This window comes from Loxodonta africana, chromosome 10 (genome assembly GCF_030014295.1).
Source record: "Loxodonta africana isolate mLoxAfr1 chromosome 10, mLoxAfr1.hap2, whole genome shotgun sequence".
NCBI classification, from domain to species: Eukaryota; Metazoa; Chordata; class Mammalia; order Proboscidea; family Elephantidae; genus Loxodonta; species Loxodonta africana.
In genome coordinates this window covers 102,451,363-102,468,998 of record NC_087351.1, presented here as the reverse complement: position 1 = coordinate 102,468,998, position 17,636 = coordinate 102,451,363, and the positions used below count along the sequence as shown (strand labels likewise).

The window sequence follows — 17,636 nt, the reverse complement described above, 5'->3', positions numbered from 1 at the left end:
GAATATGAGTAGACAAGATGAGAGGGCTGACATTCTAGGAATGCCTGTAGTTATGGAGCCAAGGCCTGACAAAGAGCTAGCAGAATACCTAGAAAGGAGTGGGAGAGGGGAAGCAGGCTAGAAGGACATTTTGAAGACTAAAAGTGGAAAAGATTTTAAAGAGTTAATGTCAAATTTGGGTTCAAACGTAGCAATGATTGTGAGGATGATGCAGGACCGGGCATCGTTTCATTCTGTTATGTATGAGCTGAAGCTGCTTCAATGGCACCTAAAGACAGTAACAACAATGTCAAAAGTAATAGTTTATATAATCAGAAAGAAAAAGCCTTTCATGTGAGTCATGAGGAAGAGCATGGGGTAGGAGAGGAGAAAGGCTGTAGTGCCATCCAGGGCAGTTACCCCGGAAAGTCTGGGTGCTTGGAAAGTCTCTGGTGACCTTTGACAGTAAGACGATGGCAGCCAGTCCAGGGGAGACAGTGACGTGGAGGAGTGGAGGCATGGGCTCTTGGTGCTTGGCTCACGGGCTTGTTAGGGAATGGCAGAGTCATGGGAGTTGAGGAGGATTTGGAGACAAGCTTGTGTTTGATGTTGGATAAGGTAGGAAGTCACTGAGGCGGAGGAAGTACCCATGGAGACGGGGGAGTAGTGGAGGGAAGAGAGATTCCATAGTAAAGAGAAGCAATGGCGATGTTGGCAAGGAAGAGGGTACAGATGCAAGTAGAAGTATCAGAGGATGAATGAGCTCATGGCGGATGCCTTTGGTTTTCGAAAAGAGGAGGTGACGTTGCCTACTGAGATGTGGGGAGGGAGGTTTGGGATATGATGAGTGAAGAGAAGACTGGGACCAGCTTAGGTGGATTGCATGAAGTCAGTGGTTCTCAATCAGGGGCGATTTCATCCCCCAGGGAACATTTGGCAATGTCTGGAGACATATTTGGTTGTCATACTGAGGAGGGGGTTGCTACTAGCACCTAGTGGATCAGGGGATGCTGTTAAACATTGACAATGCACAGGACAGCTCTCCATTGGAAATAAGTATCTAATCCCAGATGTCGATAGTACCAAGCTTAAGAAACCCTCGTGTAGGTCAACAGCGGTTGTCAAATGTGTCCAAGGAGTGAAGCCCTAAACTTTGTGGCATGCGTGGTGGAACATGATGAAACATTGATATATTTAAAACAACAAAACAGATCTTATTTTGTTGTTTTAAAAGAGCAGTTGCCACTATGTCAGATTCTCACAGCCATTTTAGGCCCAGCATATCCAGGGCTTTGTCAATCCTGGGACACGTAAAATGTGTGTAATTGGTTCAGAGGATAAGGCTCCAGATTTAACGTTGGGCTAAGGTGCAAAGTGATTCCATTTCTTACCTTTATCATCGTCTTAGGGTTCTCTAGAGAGACAGAATCAGTGAGACACACACACGTAAGAATTGTGTGTATGTGTGTGAGAGAGAGAGAGAGAGAGATTGATTTACATTATGGGATTGGCTCATGAAATTGTGGGGGCTGCAAAGTCCAAAATCTGTAGGTCAGGTGGCAGGCTGGAGACCCCTGCAGGCTTGTGTTCCATCTGTAGGCCAGGTGATGGGAAGAGTGTAGAGTCCAGAGAGCAAGTGCTGCCAGAATAGCTGTTTTATAGTCTGAAAGTCAGACCACACCCCAAGGAATGATTGATTGATTACATTACAACTGCTTGATGTTTTAGGTCACGTTAGATTACATTATATATATTAATGTATATTATAGGAGATGATTATATTATATTACATGGTGGAACAGCAACTAGTCTAGTGTATGGCAGACCCACTGGGAACTGCAGCCTAGCCAAGCTGACACAAAATTTAACCATCAAAATCAGTGTTTTGCCTTCAGAGTAGTCTGGATATTCTCTCAGTTCTGGCCTTTGTGGTCTTGGACAGTTGTGTTTAATCGTGTCAGTAGTACCCTCCCAACAATTGTCAGCCTCTGAAAGTCAGCCAGGCCTGGTATGTTTCCACCTGTCCTCTTCTGCCTTTGATGATGCGACCCTGAAAAGTCACCCAGAGGATTCCACATAGAATTATCTTTTTACCAGCCTCCTTCAGAGTAGGGGGCATCTGTGAAGATGCTTCTTCCAGCCCATCGATTTTTAGAAATGGTTTCTTGCTACTTTGGACTGAGAAACGTTTGCAATTAGGAGTCTCAGAGCATCGTTAAAGAAAGAGGAAGGGGAGAAGTGCAGATAACTCATCTGTGGCAGAATGAAGAAAAGCGCAAAGCTGGGAGAGTGGACAAGGTGTAGGGGGAAGTGCCAAGACCTGCTGCAGAATTGCTCTGTGGCAATGAGTGTGTCAGGTACCTTCTCTGAACTGCAGTGTTCTTGTTATAATCACCATGCCTCTGGGATTTTTGCAGCTCACAGAGTATCTTTTTTTTTTTTTTTTTTTTCACATGTATCATCATTTCATTCTCACAACCTAGACCCTGTCATAGTTTGCAGGCATGGGATTGAGACATCAACAGGTTAAAAGACCTTCAGCTTGTGATTCATGTGGACACGTTCTGAGTCCAAACCCCGTGCTCTCTCCACTGTACAACACTTTGGACCAGGTGGCCACTGAGGAGCCCCTAATGGCTAAGATGCTTAGACTTTATTACTTGGAAGTTGCAAAAGTGTCTAGAATGTCCTTGAGAACTTTTTATTTTCAGTAGTACTCTGAGTGAACCTCCTCAGTTGTGAGTGATGTTTTGTGAAACTCGAGACCACCCCACTCATGTCTCTCTATCCCAACTGCTCTGATTGCCGCGTTCCAAATTTCATTCCCTGGCTTCCTTCACCCAGTGGGTCTGTAGGTATCATGTTGGTTTTTTTATTTCCTGGTGATTAATCAATACAAGTGAAACCAATAGAATTCTAACCCCCTCCCCTCCGGTGCGGGGAATCTCCCCTTCATTGCAGCTGCCTTGGCTGTTTCATTCCTGGGAAAACAATCTAATGGTAGATGCCATACAGCCAAAGGGATTGCTTCACAATCGCTTCCAGTTCTAAGAATATGACCCGTGTCTGCACTCAGCTATATAAAGAGTAGAGGGCAAGCTCTGGCCTTAAGTACTAGATTGGGGTAGGCTAGTCCCACTGTGAAGGAGCCCTGTTTAAGAAGCAATGAATGGTAAACACTTGGCTACTAACCAAAAGGTCGACAGTTCGAACCACCGGCTGCTCCATGGGGGCAAAGACCTGGTGACCTGCTCCTATAAAGACTTACAGCCTAGGAAACCCTCTGGGGCAGTTCTACTGTGTCCTAAAGGATTGCTGTGAGTTGGATTTGACTCAGTGGAACCCAGCAACAGTCCCACCATACCCCTTTATCTTCCCCAGTCGGTTTGGGCTTTGTGTTGTTTTGTGTGCTGAGAGCCCATTCTGCTCTAATGGGACCCTGTGAAGCTTGGCCAGTGTACTGATGGGAGGCTCAGAGGCTCAGAAGGTGGATGGGTGGTCCTTCCCTGCCTGTCTTAGTTTCTTACAGCTGCCATTACAAAATACCACAAGGTGGGTGGGTTTATAAACCAGCAATTTTATTTTCTCACAGTTCCGAAGGCTAGAAGTTCAAATTCAGGGCATCAGCAGAGTCATATTCTCTCTGAAGACTCTAGGAGAAGGAAGGTCCTTCCTTGTCTCCTTCAGTTTCTTGTAGCCCCAGGCATTTCTTGGTCGTTCTTGGCTGTCTTCCCCCATGCATGACTCTGATGCTGTGCCTTCCTCTCTTATAAAGAGATTTGAGCCCACTCAGGTGCCTCAGAAGAAAGGCCTGGCGATCTGCTTCCAAAAAAATCAGCCACTGGGAACCCTTCGGAGCACATTCTCCTGTGACACATGGGAGCTCCATGAGTCTGAATGGACTCTATGGCAACTGGTTTCAGAAGGGATTAGGATTAGGACCCATCCTACTCCCATATGACTCTGTTAACTGATAATATCTGCAAAGAAAAACCCTATTTCTGCAAAGTCACGTTCACCAGTGTAGGGGTTAGAACGCTGATTTTGGAGGATGCAAACCAACCCATAACACTGCTCCAAACTCTTGTGCTTCGATTCACTTCTTCCGGACTCCTTCCTCTTCTCCCTTTTAGATATACCAGCCAGGTTCTTCGAAAAAAATACTTTCTTATTTTGATTTTCATTTGACCCAAGAAACGTCAGGCTGGAGAATACAGGAGGGGTCTTGCCAGAACCTCCCAGGGTCTCGGTTACCCATCAGCCAATTCTCACAATGATTAAAGCTCCCGGGTGTGGAGAAAACATGTGACAGATCACATCATTATCCCAAGAACCACCTTAGCACTGCAGTACCTGTTGACTTAGGGTGTCCCTGGGGAACTTGAAATAATGCAGCCGAGAGTCTGAGGCTTGGGAATTCTTTCGGGCTGCAGCAGAGGTGGATTAACCAGTAAGCAGGGTACGCACGGGCTTACTTGTGTTTACTTGCTAATCTATAGTGCACAATTTCACATCTGTGATGTGGTAAAAAACATGTGAAATTGTGCACTACAGATGAGTAAGTAAGCACAAGTAAGCCTGTGCCTACTTTGTGTATTGGGTAATCGATCCCTGGCCGAGAGGCCTTGGTAGACACTGGGCGTGCTGTTTGAGAACTGTGTAGCTCATCTCTTGGAATTTGCTGGCTCAGCACTGGGTTTAATGGTCAGCTGGATCCATGTTCTCAAATGCAGTTCACAGACTACCTGCCTGGCTGGCAAGGCCCCCTTAACCTATTGGTCGGCTTCCTTTGTCACCAAGTTGGCTTGGCTTACCCTGCTGAAGGTCATGGAATTTTGCTAGAGCGTTATTAAAATGAGACATTTGGGGCGCCTGTGTTGTATTGTTTCTGCTAATATGTGCCGGCTTCTCTGCCTTTCACATATGGTTAGCCTGATTGCTTTTTCTAGCCTGGGACTTTGCCTTGGAGAGATTCCTAGCGAAATACCATCCATAACCTTCTGCCGTGGGGAAGGAAAGCTGAGAGTTTCGTCCTAGAAGACTGGAAGATTAGAAATGAAATTGGGCCGTTGATTTGTGTGTATGTCTGTGGTACAATGGGCTGGCCCTGGAAGCCTTGGTCTGGTCTTGTGTCAGTCACTAACTAGCCATGTGGCACCTTGGTCATGTCGTTTCACCTCTTGCGGCCTCCATCTCTTTGTCTGTAGAATGCCTGCCTGACAGGATTGGAGGGTCTGCGGGGAGGTATTAAGTACTATGCTCTGTAAATGGTAACTTGCCATCCCAGTGTCAGGCAGTGTGAGCATAGTCATTAGGTGATCAAAACCCACCTGGCTGGATTTAAGAGGCCCCTGGTGGTGCCGGAAACCCTGGTGGCAGAGTGGTTAAGTGCTACGGCTGCTAACCGAAAAGTTGGCAGTTTGAAACCACCAGTTCTCCTTGGAAACCCCGTGGGGGCAGTTCTACTCTGTCCTCTAGGGTCTGTATGAGTCAGAATTAACTCCAGAGCAATGGGTTGTTTTTTTAAGAAGCCATTTAAAGGAGCCCTGATGGTGCAGTGGTTAAAGCGATGGACTGCTAACCGAAAGGTCAGCTGTTTGAAACCACAAGTGGCTCCTTGGGAAAAAGATATGGCAGTCTGCTTCATAGAGATTTACAACCTTGGAAACCCTATGAGGTCGCTGTGAGTTGGAATTGAGTTGATGGCAGTGGATGGGAGAGGCTATTTAAGTGACTGAGTATGGAGAGTACTCCTCCTCCCCTTGCAGCCCCCCTACTCACCCTATCCCCTTGTCTTAGTTAACTGCTGCTGCTGTAACAAAAAAATACCACATGTGGGTACATTTAAAGAACAAGTTTATTTTCTCAGAGCTCAGAAGGCCAGAAGTCTGAATTCAGAGCATTGCTCTAGGGGGAGGTCCTTTTTTGTCAGTAGCCTCAGGAGTTCCTTGGGGTTCCTTGGCATTCCTTAGGTATCCTTGGTGTCTGTCTTCCCCCGTTGTGTATGTCTCTGTCTCTTCTGCTCTCTTCATTACTCAGAAGTGATTAGGTTTAGGACCCACCTTACTTGGGCATGACCTAACTAGCACAACAAAGAAAACCCTATTCCATACAAGGCCACCCCCACAGGTGTAGGGGCCAGGACTTCGGTACATATCTTGGGGGAACACGATTCAATCACAATACCCATCCTCTTGACTTTCCACCATGAATAGGTGGTTTGCAGCATGGTTCTGGTTTCTTCCACAGAGGCCTTAACGAATGGTTTCTTCTCTGAATTCTTGTGCTTAATATACACCGTTAAGCTGTTGGATTTTTTTTTTTTCAATTAACTTTGAGCTTTAAAGGCCAGTGAGCTAGGGACGACTCCAAATGGAGGAAAATAATTAGTTCACTACCGTATAACTTACAACCCTTAGAACCATAACCATTGGCCTTTCTGTAGGTATTTCTTGTCTCTTTAGATAGAGGCATAGGTTGGAGCTAGGTCTGTATGATAGTACGTTTCTGACCAACCAACCGTTTGCTGTCAAGTCGATTCAGATTCATGGTGACGTCATGTGTATCAAAGAACTGTGTGCTCCATAGTGGTTTCAATGGCTGTGACCTTTTGGAAGTAGATTGCCAGGTCTTTCTTCTGAGGCACCTCTGGTGGAATCAAACTGCCAACCTTTTGGCTGATAGCTGAGCACTTAACCTTAAGTGTGTGCTACCCAGGGACTCATAGAGGCCGTCGTTTTTTTTTTTTCCCCCTCCATGTCTTTCTCAGCACCAAGCACTTAATAAACCTTTGAATCTCCTAACAAGTTAGAAGATGTCATTTCGAGGGACCATCTATGTAAAGAAGCGTGTGTAGAATATGGGGCTGATGAACTCAAAAGCTTTGTCGTTAGCATTACAAAAACCAATTTAGCTTACTCTGTGCAAGATCCAAAGAGACTGAATTTATCAGTTACATCAGGGCCGGGTTAGAGCATGTGGGTGGGCCAGTCCACATCTCTCGTCCACTAGAATAGAGATCAGATGGACATTACAGCAGAAGGGCTGTAGAATACTGATCAGTGACTTAAGTCCATTAAAAGGATGTTGTAGAAGTCTCTAGGTAGATTTTTTATCACACAAAGAAGTTTCCTTATCTAAACCACTGGATTTGTCTGACCTCAGTTCCCCACGTTTGCTCCATCCCTGGCGTCTACTCAGTTTTCATCCAAATCAAGGTCAGGATAAAGAGGAGATTTGAATGGAAGTAAGCTGGATATTCAGGCTCCTGCAGTGATACTCAATTATTGAATTCTCTGGAAGCACCAACTCCTCTGTAATGACGTTCTCAGTTTTAGTTATCTTTATAAATCAGGTGATTTAGTTTTGGGAACAGCCAGCTTGCTGCTTCCTGCTTTCTTATAAAAATAAGATGGTAAAATCCCGGGAGCTGGCTGGAGTTGTTAAAGGATAATCTTAAGCGTTTTCATGCACATTATTTTTCATGCAACTTTGAGCATTAAAAAGCCCAAAAGTGGAATAGGAAAGGAGACAGATAGAAGAGAAACCAGCTTGCTGCCACCATCCTGCATCTGAGAGACCACAGCTGTGACCACTGTTGTCCTGGGCAACTCAGAGGCCACAGCTGCCAGAGCTGGGAGTCAAGGCTGCGGGGAAAGCCATATCTGAGATGCATTACTCTCACTTACTGTGAGTGTGTTGTTTTTGTTAGCTACCATTGGCTCATGGCGACCCCATGCACAGTGGAATGAAATGATGCTTGGCCCTGCACCGTCCCCATGATTGGACCATTGTGATCCACAGAGTTTTCATTGGCTGATTTTTGGAAGTAGACCTTTCTTCCTGGTCCATCTTAGTCTGGAAGCTCCACTGAAACCTGTTCAGCATTGCTATGGATTAAATTGTGTCCCCCACAAATGTGTATCAATTTGGTTAGGCCATGATTCCCAGTATTGTATGATTGTCCACAGTTCTGTCATCTGATGTGATTTTCCTATGTGATATAAATCCTACCTCTATGATGTTAATGAGGCAGGATTAGAGGTAGTTATGTTGATTAGTCAGGACTCAGTCTTCAAGATTAAAGGGTATCTTCAGTCAATCTCTTTTGAGATATAAAAGAGAGAAAAGAGCAGAGAGACAGGGGGACCTCATTACTACCAAGCAAGAAGAGCCAGAAGTGCATGTCCTCTGGGCCCAGGGTCACTGCGCTGTGAAGCTCCTAGACCAAGGAAAGATTGATGACAAGAATCTTCGCCCAGAGCCAACAGAGAGAGAAAGCCTTCCTCTGGAGCTGGCACCCTGAATTTGGACTTCTAGACTCCTAGACTGTGAGAAGATAAATTTCTCTTTGTTAAAGCCATCCACTTGTGGTATTTCTGTTATAGGAGCACTAGATGACTAAGATAAGCATCATAGTAATATGCAGGCCTCTGCTGATAGACAGGTGGTGGCTGTACTCGAGGTGCGTTGGCCAGAAATCGCACCTGGATCTTCTGCGTGGAAGGCAGGAATTCTACCATGGAACCACCACTGCCTCATTTACCCTGAGTACATATATCGCTGTTGTTAGTTGCCATTGAGTTGATTCTGACTCATAGCGACCCCATGTGTACAGAGTAGAACCACTCCATAGGGTTTTCAAGGCCGTGATGTGTAGGAAGCAGATCACCAGGTCTGTCTTCCAAGGCACCTCTGGGTGAGTTCATACCGCCAACCTTTCAGCTAGTAGTTGAGTTCTTCACCATTCGTGGCACCCAGGGACTCACTCTGAGTGTAGTAGGCCCCAAACAAAGTAAAGCCAAAAAAAAAAAAAAATAGAAGTTCATTTACATCAAGGTGCCTAGTGTGTGCTTGCAAGCACATTTGACGATATTTTGATGTTTGATGGTATTTTTATGCTATAGCTCTTTTCTTCTTTGCTCCATGTATCCTACCCAATCATGTAATATATCCCTATATGTGCTATGCTAACTGTACCTCTGGCAGGGAAATTCTGGTCAACAGAATGTTTCGTTGACATTTCTCCTTCTTGTTAACGGCATCACTATCTCGCAGTACCAGAGGGCCTCACTGACTGGTCAGGTGTTCAGTGTACAGGCCTTCTGATGTCTTAACTCCTTGTGTGTGTTTGTGTGTTGGTATGTGTGCGCACATGTTGAACTTAAAATATATTATTCAGACCAACTTTTGATTTTTTTTATTGTTGAAGGTGATTGATAGTACATTAACCAGTATCATTTGCCATGTACTATTTTGGTGAAAGTAATTTATAGTGGCTCTCGGGTTGGACGTTGTAACATTTGTGACTAAGTGCATTTGCTTGCTAACTAACATTAATCTCAACCAATCCTTGATTTAGAATAGCCTACTTTCCACTTTAAGGGTATTTTACTAAGGCTGGCTTGGTGATAAAGTTTTTCACTGGATGTCTTAAAACAGTGAAAATGCTCCTCTGAAAATTCAGTTAGTGTATTTGTGATATATTGATCTTTATTTTCTTGCTTCTCCTGTCCCAGACTATGGATGGCAGCCTATCTGCAAAATGTTTTGTAGGCGATGGAAGGCAACATTTTAAGCCAAGAAATTGAAAACAGGATTAAAAACAAGAGGCTGTGGATAAGGAGGAAGTCGAGCAAGGTCATCTCTGTATATTAAGGATCTGGGGGTTGAAATGCTAAGAAAAGGAAGTTTGCATTTGTAACAGGCAAGTGGTGCCAGGAATTGTTGACAAACTCTTTGGTCTCAGATTACATGGGCAGGAATTCTTCGCTGCAAAAAATTCATAAAATTATGAGCATGTCACCAAATACCCTTAAGTTATAAGCTGTGACATTGAACCATATGAATTAGCCACTTGGTTTTGTTTGCCTGACAGATGAATTCAGTGCCTTGGAGGGGGCAAGGTCAAGATGGTAACCAGGATGCTGTAGAGAAGAATACTCATGTAGACACATTCTGCAGTGTTAAATATGAAGCCTGTTTGTAATTAAAACTGACCTCACAGTTTTTAAAGATGTGTTTCCAGAGAGTCTAAATAATGTATGATTGGGGAAATGTTTTGAGGCCATTTTAGTGAATGTTTGGAGAAGGGGTTGTTGGGAGTAGAGGTGAGTGTAAATGAGATCAGATTGCCTTATGCTTGTTTCTCTTTTGTTTCAGCACATCAGGTCCACCCATCTGGCCGGGCAGCACCTTCTTTAAAAGAAATGGAGCCCTTCTGCAAGGTAGGTCTCTAGAGCACCCCCCTCCTTCCCACCACCACCCTTGATTCCTCCTCTGCTTGGTGTCCATCAGGGCAGTCTGCCCTGCTCAGCAGGGGGCACACTTCAAAGAAGTGAGTGTTGCGAATTGGGTCTGTTGGTCCAGCCCTGTTTATTTCTTCTTTGTCAAGTCTCTTGGTAACTGCGGATTGTTAGTCTGAAACCAGGCTTGTAAGGACTGCGTCTTTGGTCTGATCTCACTGGCGCCATATTCTAGCAGTATTTGGCTGCTGGTGAAATTAGGATTACGTGGCAGTTGGGATGTGACAGTAGCATAAATGGGTGGATAAAAGTAAACACCTTTACGTGTTTCTAGTGCTTGGGCTAGCAAGGGATGTCTTGGGTGTCTGGCACTTTCTTCATTGTGGAGGTATACGTATTCCTTGCTGTCTTGTAACGTCCACGTGTGTCTGGAAGGTTGACTATGGTTTATTCTGCACAGGGACACTCTTCCTGTTGCCTAGTCAGTCATCAGTTGCCTCACACCATTTCCTATCCAAAGTGTTCAAGGAATACAAACTGCCTTTCATCTCTACTTTTCAAATGACGAAACAAAGATACAGAAGAACAAGCTATTAAAAATAGCAATAAGTTGTATTCTAAATACTTTTAGAATTTATTTTTTGATTGTCTGCTGTTTTGTATATCTGCTAAGTGGAAAAGCTGGAACTGGTGGGGTCCCAAGGGTCTTCATGTTCCTAACCCTCTTAACCTCTGTTGATTGACTCAGAGTTGAGTGGCGTGATTGGCCAAAAGTGAATGGATTTGGTTGTACCAAGAACTTAGAACTGTACTGGCTTATGGTGAAGGGTTTTAGTGCATTTTGGTTGGTTTAAGTCTCTTTCGCTTAAAAGTACTTACTGAGAACCAGCTGCATGTTTGAGGAATATAAATTAGCTTCAGAAAATGGACACTTATCTTCAGGTTTCAGGAGTAGCTCAAATAATCGTAAGCAACTTCATCATGTTGTTGTTGTTTTATAGGCCATGCAGTTGGATGTTGTCTTTTTTAATAGCCTGTGAAATTAGGGCACATAAGAATTTCCTTGCATTTTTGCTTGGTATAGGCAGAATTTAGGCAGTTTGATTAATCCTAATTTTAATGAGCACCGTTGCTATCCTGCATGTTTAAGGAAGTAATAGGTACTCCCTCCACTCTCAAAAATAAATACATAATTTTTAAAAATGTGTTCTCTTCTCTCTTCCAATAGTATAAATAGGAGATGATTATGCTGAGGCTCTGGCTTTTTCAAGTGAATTGCAAAGTTAACGAACATCACAATAATGTGAAGATCATTCAAGTTTGGATTATTTTCAAAAGAGGGATTTTGTTTTCTTAGAGCCTTTTCTTACAGGAAAAAGTCCTGTATTCATTAAGTTCCACATTAGGTACCATTGCTGTAAGCATATTAGTTGTATTTGTTTCTTTCTTTCTGCAGGGCAGGAGCGTAAGGGAAATACCAGTAAGGTTTCTGAAGTTGAGTGATCGTTCTATGAGATTCTATCTCAGGAGTGATAGACTTTTTTCTTCCTCTCCCTCCCTGATGGGGGTTAAAGTTCCCCGAATTACTCTGGGTGTAGAAGATGAAGCTATTAGAGATGCTCATTGAATCTGCATCCAATTCAATACAACCCATTTGTCTTTTGTACATTTGAAAATGAGAAGAATCTTGGTGAGAGTTTGGGGGTGTGGGTGGGGACTTATTCTGATGAATTTTTCTCCGTGATGTTTCTTCCTTCGCTCTATCTGTACCTGTAGTTCTTCAAACACTTCTGTTGTGATAAGATTTTTCAAAATATGTCCATGTCCTTCCTAATTAATACTTTTGAATTCCTTTGGTGGGTGGTAGTGGGTCATCAAGAAGCTTTTAATGCCTACAAGCAAGAGTATTACAAACAAAGATATGGGTATATAAAGGAGGGACTGGCCCATTCATGCCAGTGAAAGTTATAGGGTTACAGTAAAGTAGAAGAACACTTACCTGATCTCTGTTCATTTCCTCATCTTTATACCGTACAACTTCAAAATATGCAGGCTTTCTTTTTCTCCCTAGAAAGGGGAGGAAATATTCTAGGTAATCAGACTAGGGAAGAACTCTGTTAATAGGTCCCAGCCACAGGGACTGAGGTTGAGGGCCAGCAGGACACCAGCCCCAAAAGAACCCAGTTCCTGAAACTTGGGGTGATACAGGAGCCTCTGTAGGATGTTGGGGCCTCAGGACTGGCCAGCAGAGGTCCAGCCTGACCATGGGCCCCAAGTCACGAGCAGTACTGGCTGACCTGGGCTGTAGAGGGTGGGAGAGAACCTGCTGCATGGACTGGCCCCAGAGGTTGAGACTTAAAGAAGACAAGAGGAAGGAGACTTAGTTTTGTCTGAACAGTGAGAGCATAGAGCCTGTCACTTCTTGAGAGAATAGACATTTGAACAAGGCCTTATAAATTAGGTCAGTATAAAAAAAACAAAACCATACCCAGTGCTGTCGAGTCGATTCCGACTTGTGGTGACCCTATAGGACAGAGTAGAACTGCCCCACATATGGAAATAGGAAAAAAGGGCACGAGAGGGCAGGATCCTGGCAAGCATAGTGACTGGGACTTTATGTGGTACGTGTGGAGAATGAGTGATTCATAAACACTTTTGAATAACCATGTCATGTGCCCAGAGACTTGCGGTGAGAAAAATAACATGATGCCCGAGGAGGAAGTAATGGAAGTCAGAACCTGAAATGAGTGGGACAAAATGGCAGAGGCGTTACCATGGGGAGCCGGTTTATGTTGTCTAGTGGTTGTTTGGTTTCTAAGCTGTTGAACAGACACGTAGGATGTTTATTTTCCCAGTACCAAACCAATTGCAACAATTAACTGGAGGTACTCCAAGTCCTCCTTGGCCCCAAGAGCATGGCCTCTGCATTTTGGTTCTTGTAGAACTCACTACTAAATCACCTCTCAGTTTTGAGGAGAATGGGGTAAAATTTGGTTTGGATTACACTAGGCAGGGGTACTTAACGTAATTGGTCATTTCATGAATTCACAGTATTTATTTTAAATGCCATTTAGGCTGCTAGAGACGATTTGAGTTATTTTAGCAGTTTCAGTAGACTAGAGAGCACTTCAGTTCTTGTACGATACAAACCCAGTAGAGCACCAGAAGGGGACAAGCCCTTTGCTTAAACGGGACCCAGGACAGGCCCAAACAGAGTGTGTGGCTTATTCAAAGACTTGCAGGAGCGGCCACCTAACAGGTGTTCCTGACTGTCCCCGCAGCATGTATCTGTCTCTTCTGTTATTGTCTCTCTCTATCTGAAGTACATTTTTTATTAGTGTCATAGTTTAATTAGTTGAATAACGTTTTTGATTTTCTTAACTGAAAAAACAGTAAAGCATTTTGTTTTCCCTTTTCCAAAACCCTACCCCACCTCCTCCATTCCATTTACCCATCAAACTCTGAACTAGGTTACTTCTTTGAAACATCACCCTCGGATGAATTATTTTAATGAGTCAATGATTCATAATTAAAGACATTCCTCACCCCTGGCCTGACCCTTCCTCTGGTCCCTGGTGGTTTCTTCCCAGAATGACATACTGCAACTCTTTTCTTGTTAGTTTCCTGCCTTCTGTTAAAAGTTGCCACGAGCTACAGCTGAACTTACCTTCCGCTGCTGCTCTTCTGGCCTTTTTAGGCCCCGCAGGCCTCCGAGCTCCCCAAGGAACTCTGTTCAGAGAAGCTGCTGCCTTTACAACTCTACACACTGACCGTTTTGGCCAGCTAGCTCCTGTATTTCCAGCACTTTCTCTGAGCATGTATTCCCTGGGCCCACCTGCGCTACCCCTCCCGTAAACCCCAAACCAGTTGCCGTGGAATAGATTCCAGCTCATGTCAGTGAGAATAGAACTGTGCTCTGTAGGGTTTTCAGTGGCTGCTTTTACAGAAGTAGATCTCCAGGCCTTTCTTCCAAGGTGCATCTGGGTAGACTCCAGCCACCAGCCTTTTGGTTAGCAGCTTAGCACCTAACTGTTTGCACTACCCAGGGACCCCGCCCCACCAGTAAGCATTTATTTATTATACATGTTTGTGTGTCAGTTACTGGGTAAGAACTGGAGTTACCCAGGAAGGCTGAGGTCCCACCCTGGGGTCAGACCACATGCCCTGGGCTCTTCTTTTAAAAGGCTGCACCAGCCACCTTCTCTAAGACACCTACCGCCATCAGCACTGATGCGGCTCTGCTTACTGCAAACCTTCCCAGTTACTGACTTGACACCCTGCCACGTCCTTCCTAACCTTCTCTCCCGCCTTCCTTTTTTCCATCACTCTAACACGGGCCACTAATTGTTATTAAATATTTCCATACAATGCAGTGGTGGAATTAAAATAAGTTCTGTAACATGCATAACAGATTTTTATTTCCATTCGCTTCTGACAACCCACTGGATGAGCTAATGACATGGAAAGAAATCCTTTAAAGGCGTTTTCAGGGCACAGAGTGGGGTTGTGCTGCTGAAGGTCCAAAAACCAATAGGAAAAAGGAAACCAGCCCTTTTGCAGTCAGATGCGTGTCATTCCTGTGTGCTTACAAACATGCCCGCCGCTGGGTAGCGTGCATTTCCAAGTCGATTATGATCATTAGATGGCTTGCTTTGGGGAATGTCAGTTTCCCGAGTTCTAGGTTGGCTTCATGGATGTCCTTTCCTGGGAGTGACACTGTGTCCTACCCACTCTGCACACCCCTTACTGCCCTCCTGTAACTCTGTTAGATATTTTTACTACTAAAACGTACGCAATATCTTTGGTTGTATTTATACCATGAAAGGCTCAAGAGCAAGTAATATATCAGGAACAAGTTATAGCAGACGGCAGAGCACTGGATTAAAAGTCAGGGGACCTGGGTTCTGGTCCCAGCCCTGCCATTGAACAAGCTTTGTGACCTTGTTCAAGCCACATGGCATCTCTGGGGCTTCTTTCTCTTACCTGTAAATGAAGGACTGAACCTCAGGGATGGCAAAGGAGCATTCTATGGAATGCTAGCACTGACCCATTCTAATAACGTCCCTGAAAAAAGTTTGAAATAGATTTGGAGGCTTAGTTCTAGCTCAGTGGAAAAAGAGTACCACCTTCAACCAGCTTAGAGGGTCCAAGGAGAGGAAAGAGAGTCATGGTGACCTGGCTAAAGATCCCGGTCCCCAAGCCAGGTGCTTCTGAAGGTCTTATGATCTTAGGGATATAGTGTATTGTAGACTCAAGGCAACCTGTGTCCTGAACTCTGGCTCGGCTTCTTGGGCAACTTGGTTTTAACCTCTTTACAGGAATAAATAGTAATACCTATGTCCTGGGGTTCTTGTGAGGTTTAAATGAATTCATATTAGTAAAGCACAAAGAATAGTTCATGATAAATTCCCCATCAAGTTACCCATTGTAGCAGTGCACAGAACCGCAAATCTTAGGAAAACAGGGCTGAGAAGTCTTCGCTGCTGAAACTTCCCTTGTCCATTTGCCAGGGCTAGTGATAATCAAAGCAGGGCAGCAAATTGGGGATGCCCAATCCCCGATAGTTAATATATAAATCTGAAAGATAATTCATTCATCTCTTTATTCAGCTCCTTCTGATTCCTTATACATAGGTCTGCTTCTTTGAGGAGTTACCCAGCTCACTAATTCCAAACTTGGTATACCCTTGCTCTAAAATTGTGCGTAACACGGCTGACACACAGATAGCCTGGGGAACAAGTGTGGGAGCACCAGATGAACTTACGTTTGAATCCCTCTCTCTGGGTACCATCTGTTTGACCTTGGGCCTCAGTAGGGCTAAGATAAGTGTTTCTCAGAGTCATTGTGAAGATTAAACGAGAACTGTGAAAATGGGAGCATGTGGTACAGTGCCTGGCACTTAGCAAACAGTAAAGGCTGGGGCGTTTTTGTTCGTTGGTTTTTTGGTCTTCTACTTTATTGCATGCCTAAGGTTTTTGATTATTAATCCAGGCAGGTGTATTCAAGGTGAGAAGTTGTACAACTCTTCAAAGAAGCAGTCTCCCAAACTCCTTTTTATCATTTCCGTCTCTCCCTCCCACTCCACATACCTTTCCCTTTTGAAAAACCAGGATTCTGCTACTGTATTCCTTGTCTGGCCATGGTGTCTGGTCTTTATTCCTGGTGTTTAGGTCTTCACTTCTCTCTGTAAAAGGAGCCCTGGCAGTGCACAGCTTAGTGGTTAAGCAGTCGGCTGCCAACTGAAAGGTTGGTGGTTTGAACCCACTAGCCGCTCCACAGGAGAAAGATGCAGCAGTCTGCTTCCTTAAAGACTACAGCCTAGGAAACCCTATGGGGCAGTTCTACTCTGTTGCATAGGGTTGCTGTGAGTTGAAATTGAGTCGATGGCACCGAGTTTGGTTTTTCTTTACATAAAGGCCCCTGGATCTCAGGTTTTGTCTGGGTTTGCCCTGGCCCTCCCCTACCCATTTCCTTTCCATTTGGTTGGAACTTGCAGCCTCGGGGCTCTTTGGCTTCTTCCATCTAATCTGCTGCACAAGCTGACTCTTTTGTCCATTTTGCAAAGGAGGACATCCACCTAATGCATAAATCGCCTGATTTTACCCCCAGGCACACCCGGGTTCAAAAAAAAAAAAAAAAATTAGTAATAACGGAAAGGGAAAAAAAATCCCCTACATTTTCCCCAAGTCCTAATTACCTTCTGTCCTGTGTTGGCCTGGGAGCCATTTGGTTTCAAGGAGGGGCCCTTTCTTCTTGGCATTGCTTGTCTTATTCTGCAATGAGCTATTTGTAAAGATATTTATGTAACTTCAATGAGAAAAGCAGCAGAGCTTTTTTGTTTACAACCAGAGGTGACTTTGAAAGGGTGCTGTTTAGCTCTTCGGATCACTCAAGTTTCGTGTGGTCACTGAGAGCATGCCCTTGAGGTAGTTAAAAAATATGAGCAAATGCAATTTTAAAAGAAGCCTTTGGTCGGTTCCGAGCTTCACTGTCTGTTGAGAATCTAAATTTGCCGAATCTCCAGTTATCTCTTTACTTACCCGTCTTCAGATCGAGCCAGTGTCTAGCCTGGCTTGAGAATCTCATAAGCATTAGTCAGCTTGTGTTTTCCTGTCTGTCTTTAATTTGATTTATTCTCTCAATAATGGTCAGTAAAACAATTTTAATGAATATCCAATGTTCCGCCCTGAGAAAATGGCAGCCTTCTGAACTGAAATGGGGAAGTCAGAAGTTCCTGCCAGCCCAACTGAGGACATATGACGCTATTTTGTGGCTCATTCTTTATTGAGCACTTCCTTTGTGCCAAGCAGGTGCTAGGTGGGTTTGTGTGGGCTGAAGATTTCTTTATAGTGTAACTTTTTGAGCATTTAAAATGTTTTCTAGTCTATTAAATTGTATCAGCTAGATTATAAA

General features: G+C 44.2%; 1 protein-coding gene across 13 annotated transcripts in view; it reads left to right on the top strand.

Moving 5' to 3' along the window:
* The window catches only part of FOXN3 (forkhead box N3), a 460,304-nt gene that overhangs the window by 321,574 nt on the left and 121,094 nt on the right, over nucleotides 1-17,636 (top strand). For all 13 annotated transcript variants that reach the window (XM_003408814.4, XM_064292850.1, XM_023546473.2 and 10 more), the window contains one exon: nucleotides 10,141-10,205. In XM_003408814.4, the coding sequence (XP_003408862.1) occupies nucleotides 10,141-10,205 (65 nt within the window). The remainder of the gene's footprint in view (nucleotides 1-10,140; nucleotides 10,206-17,636) is intronic.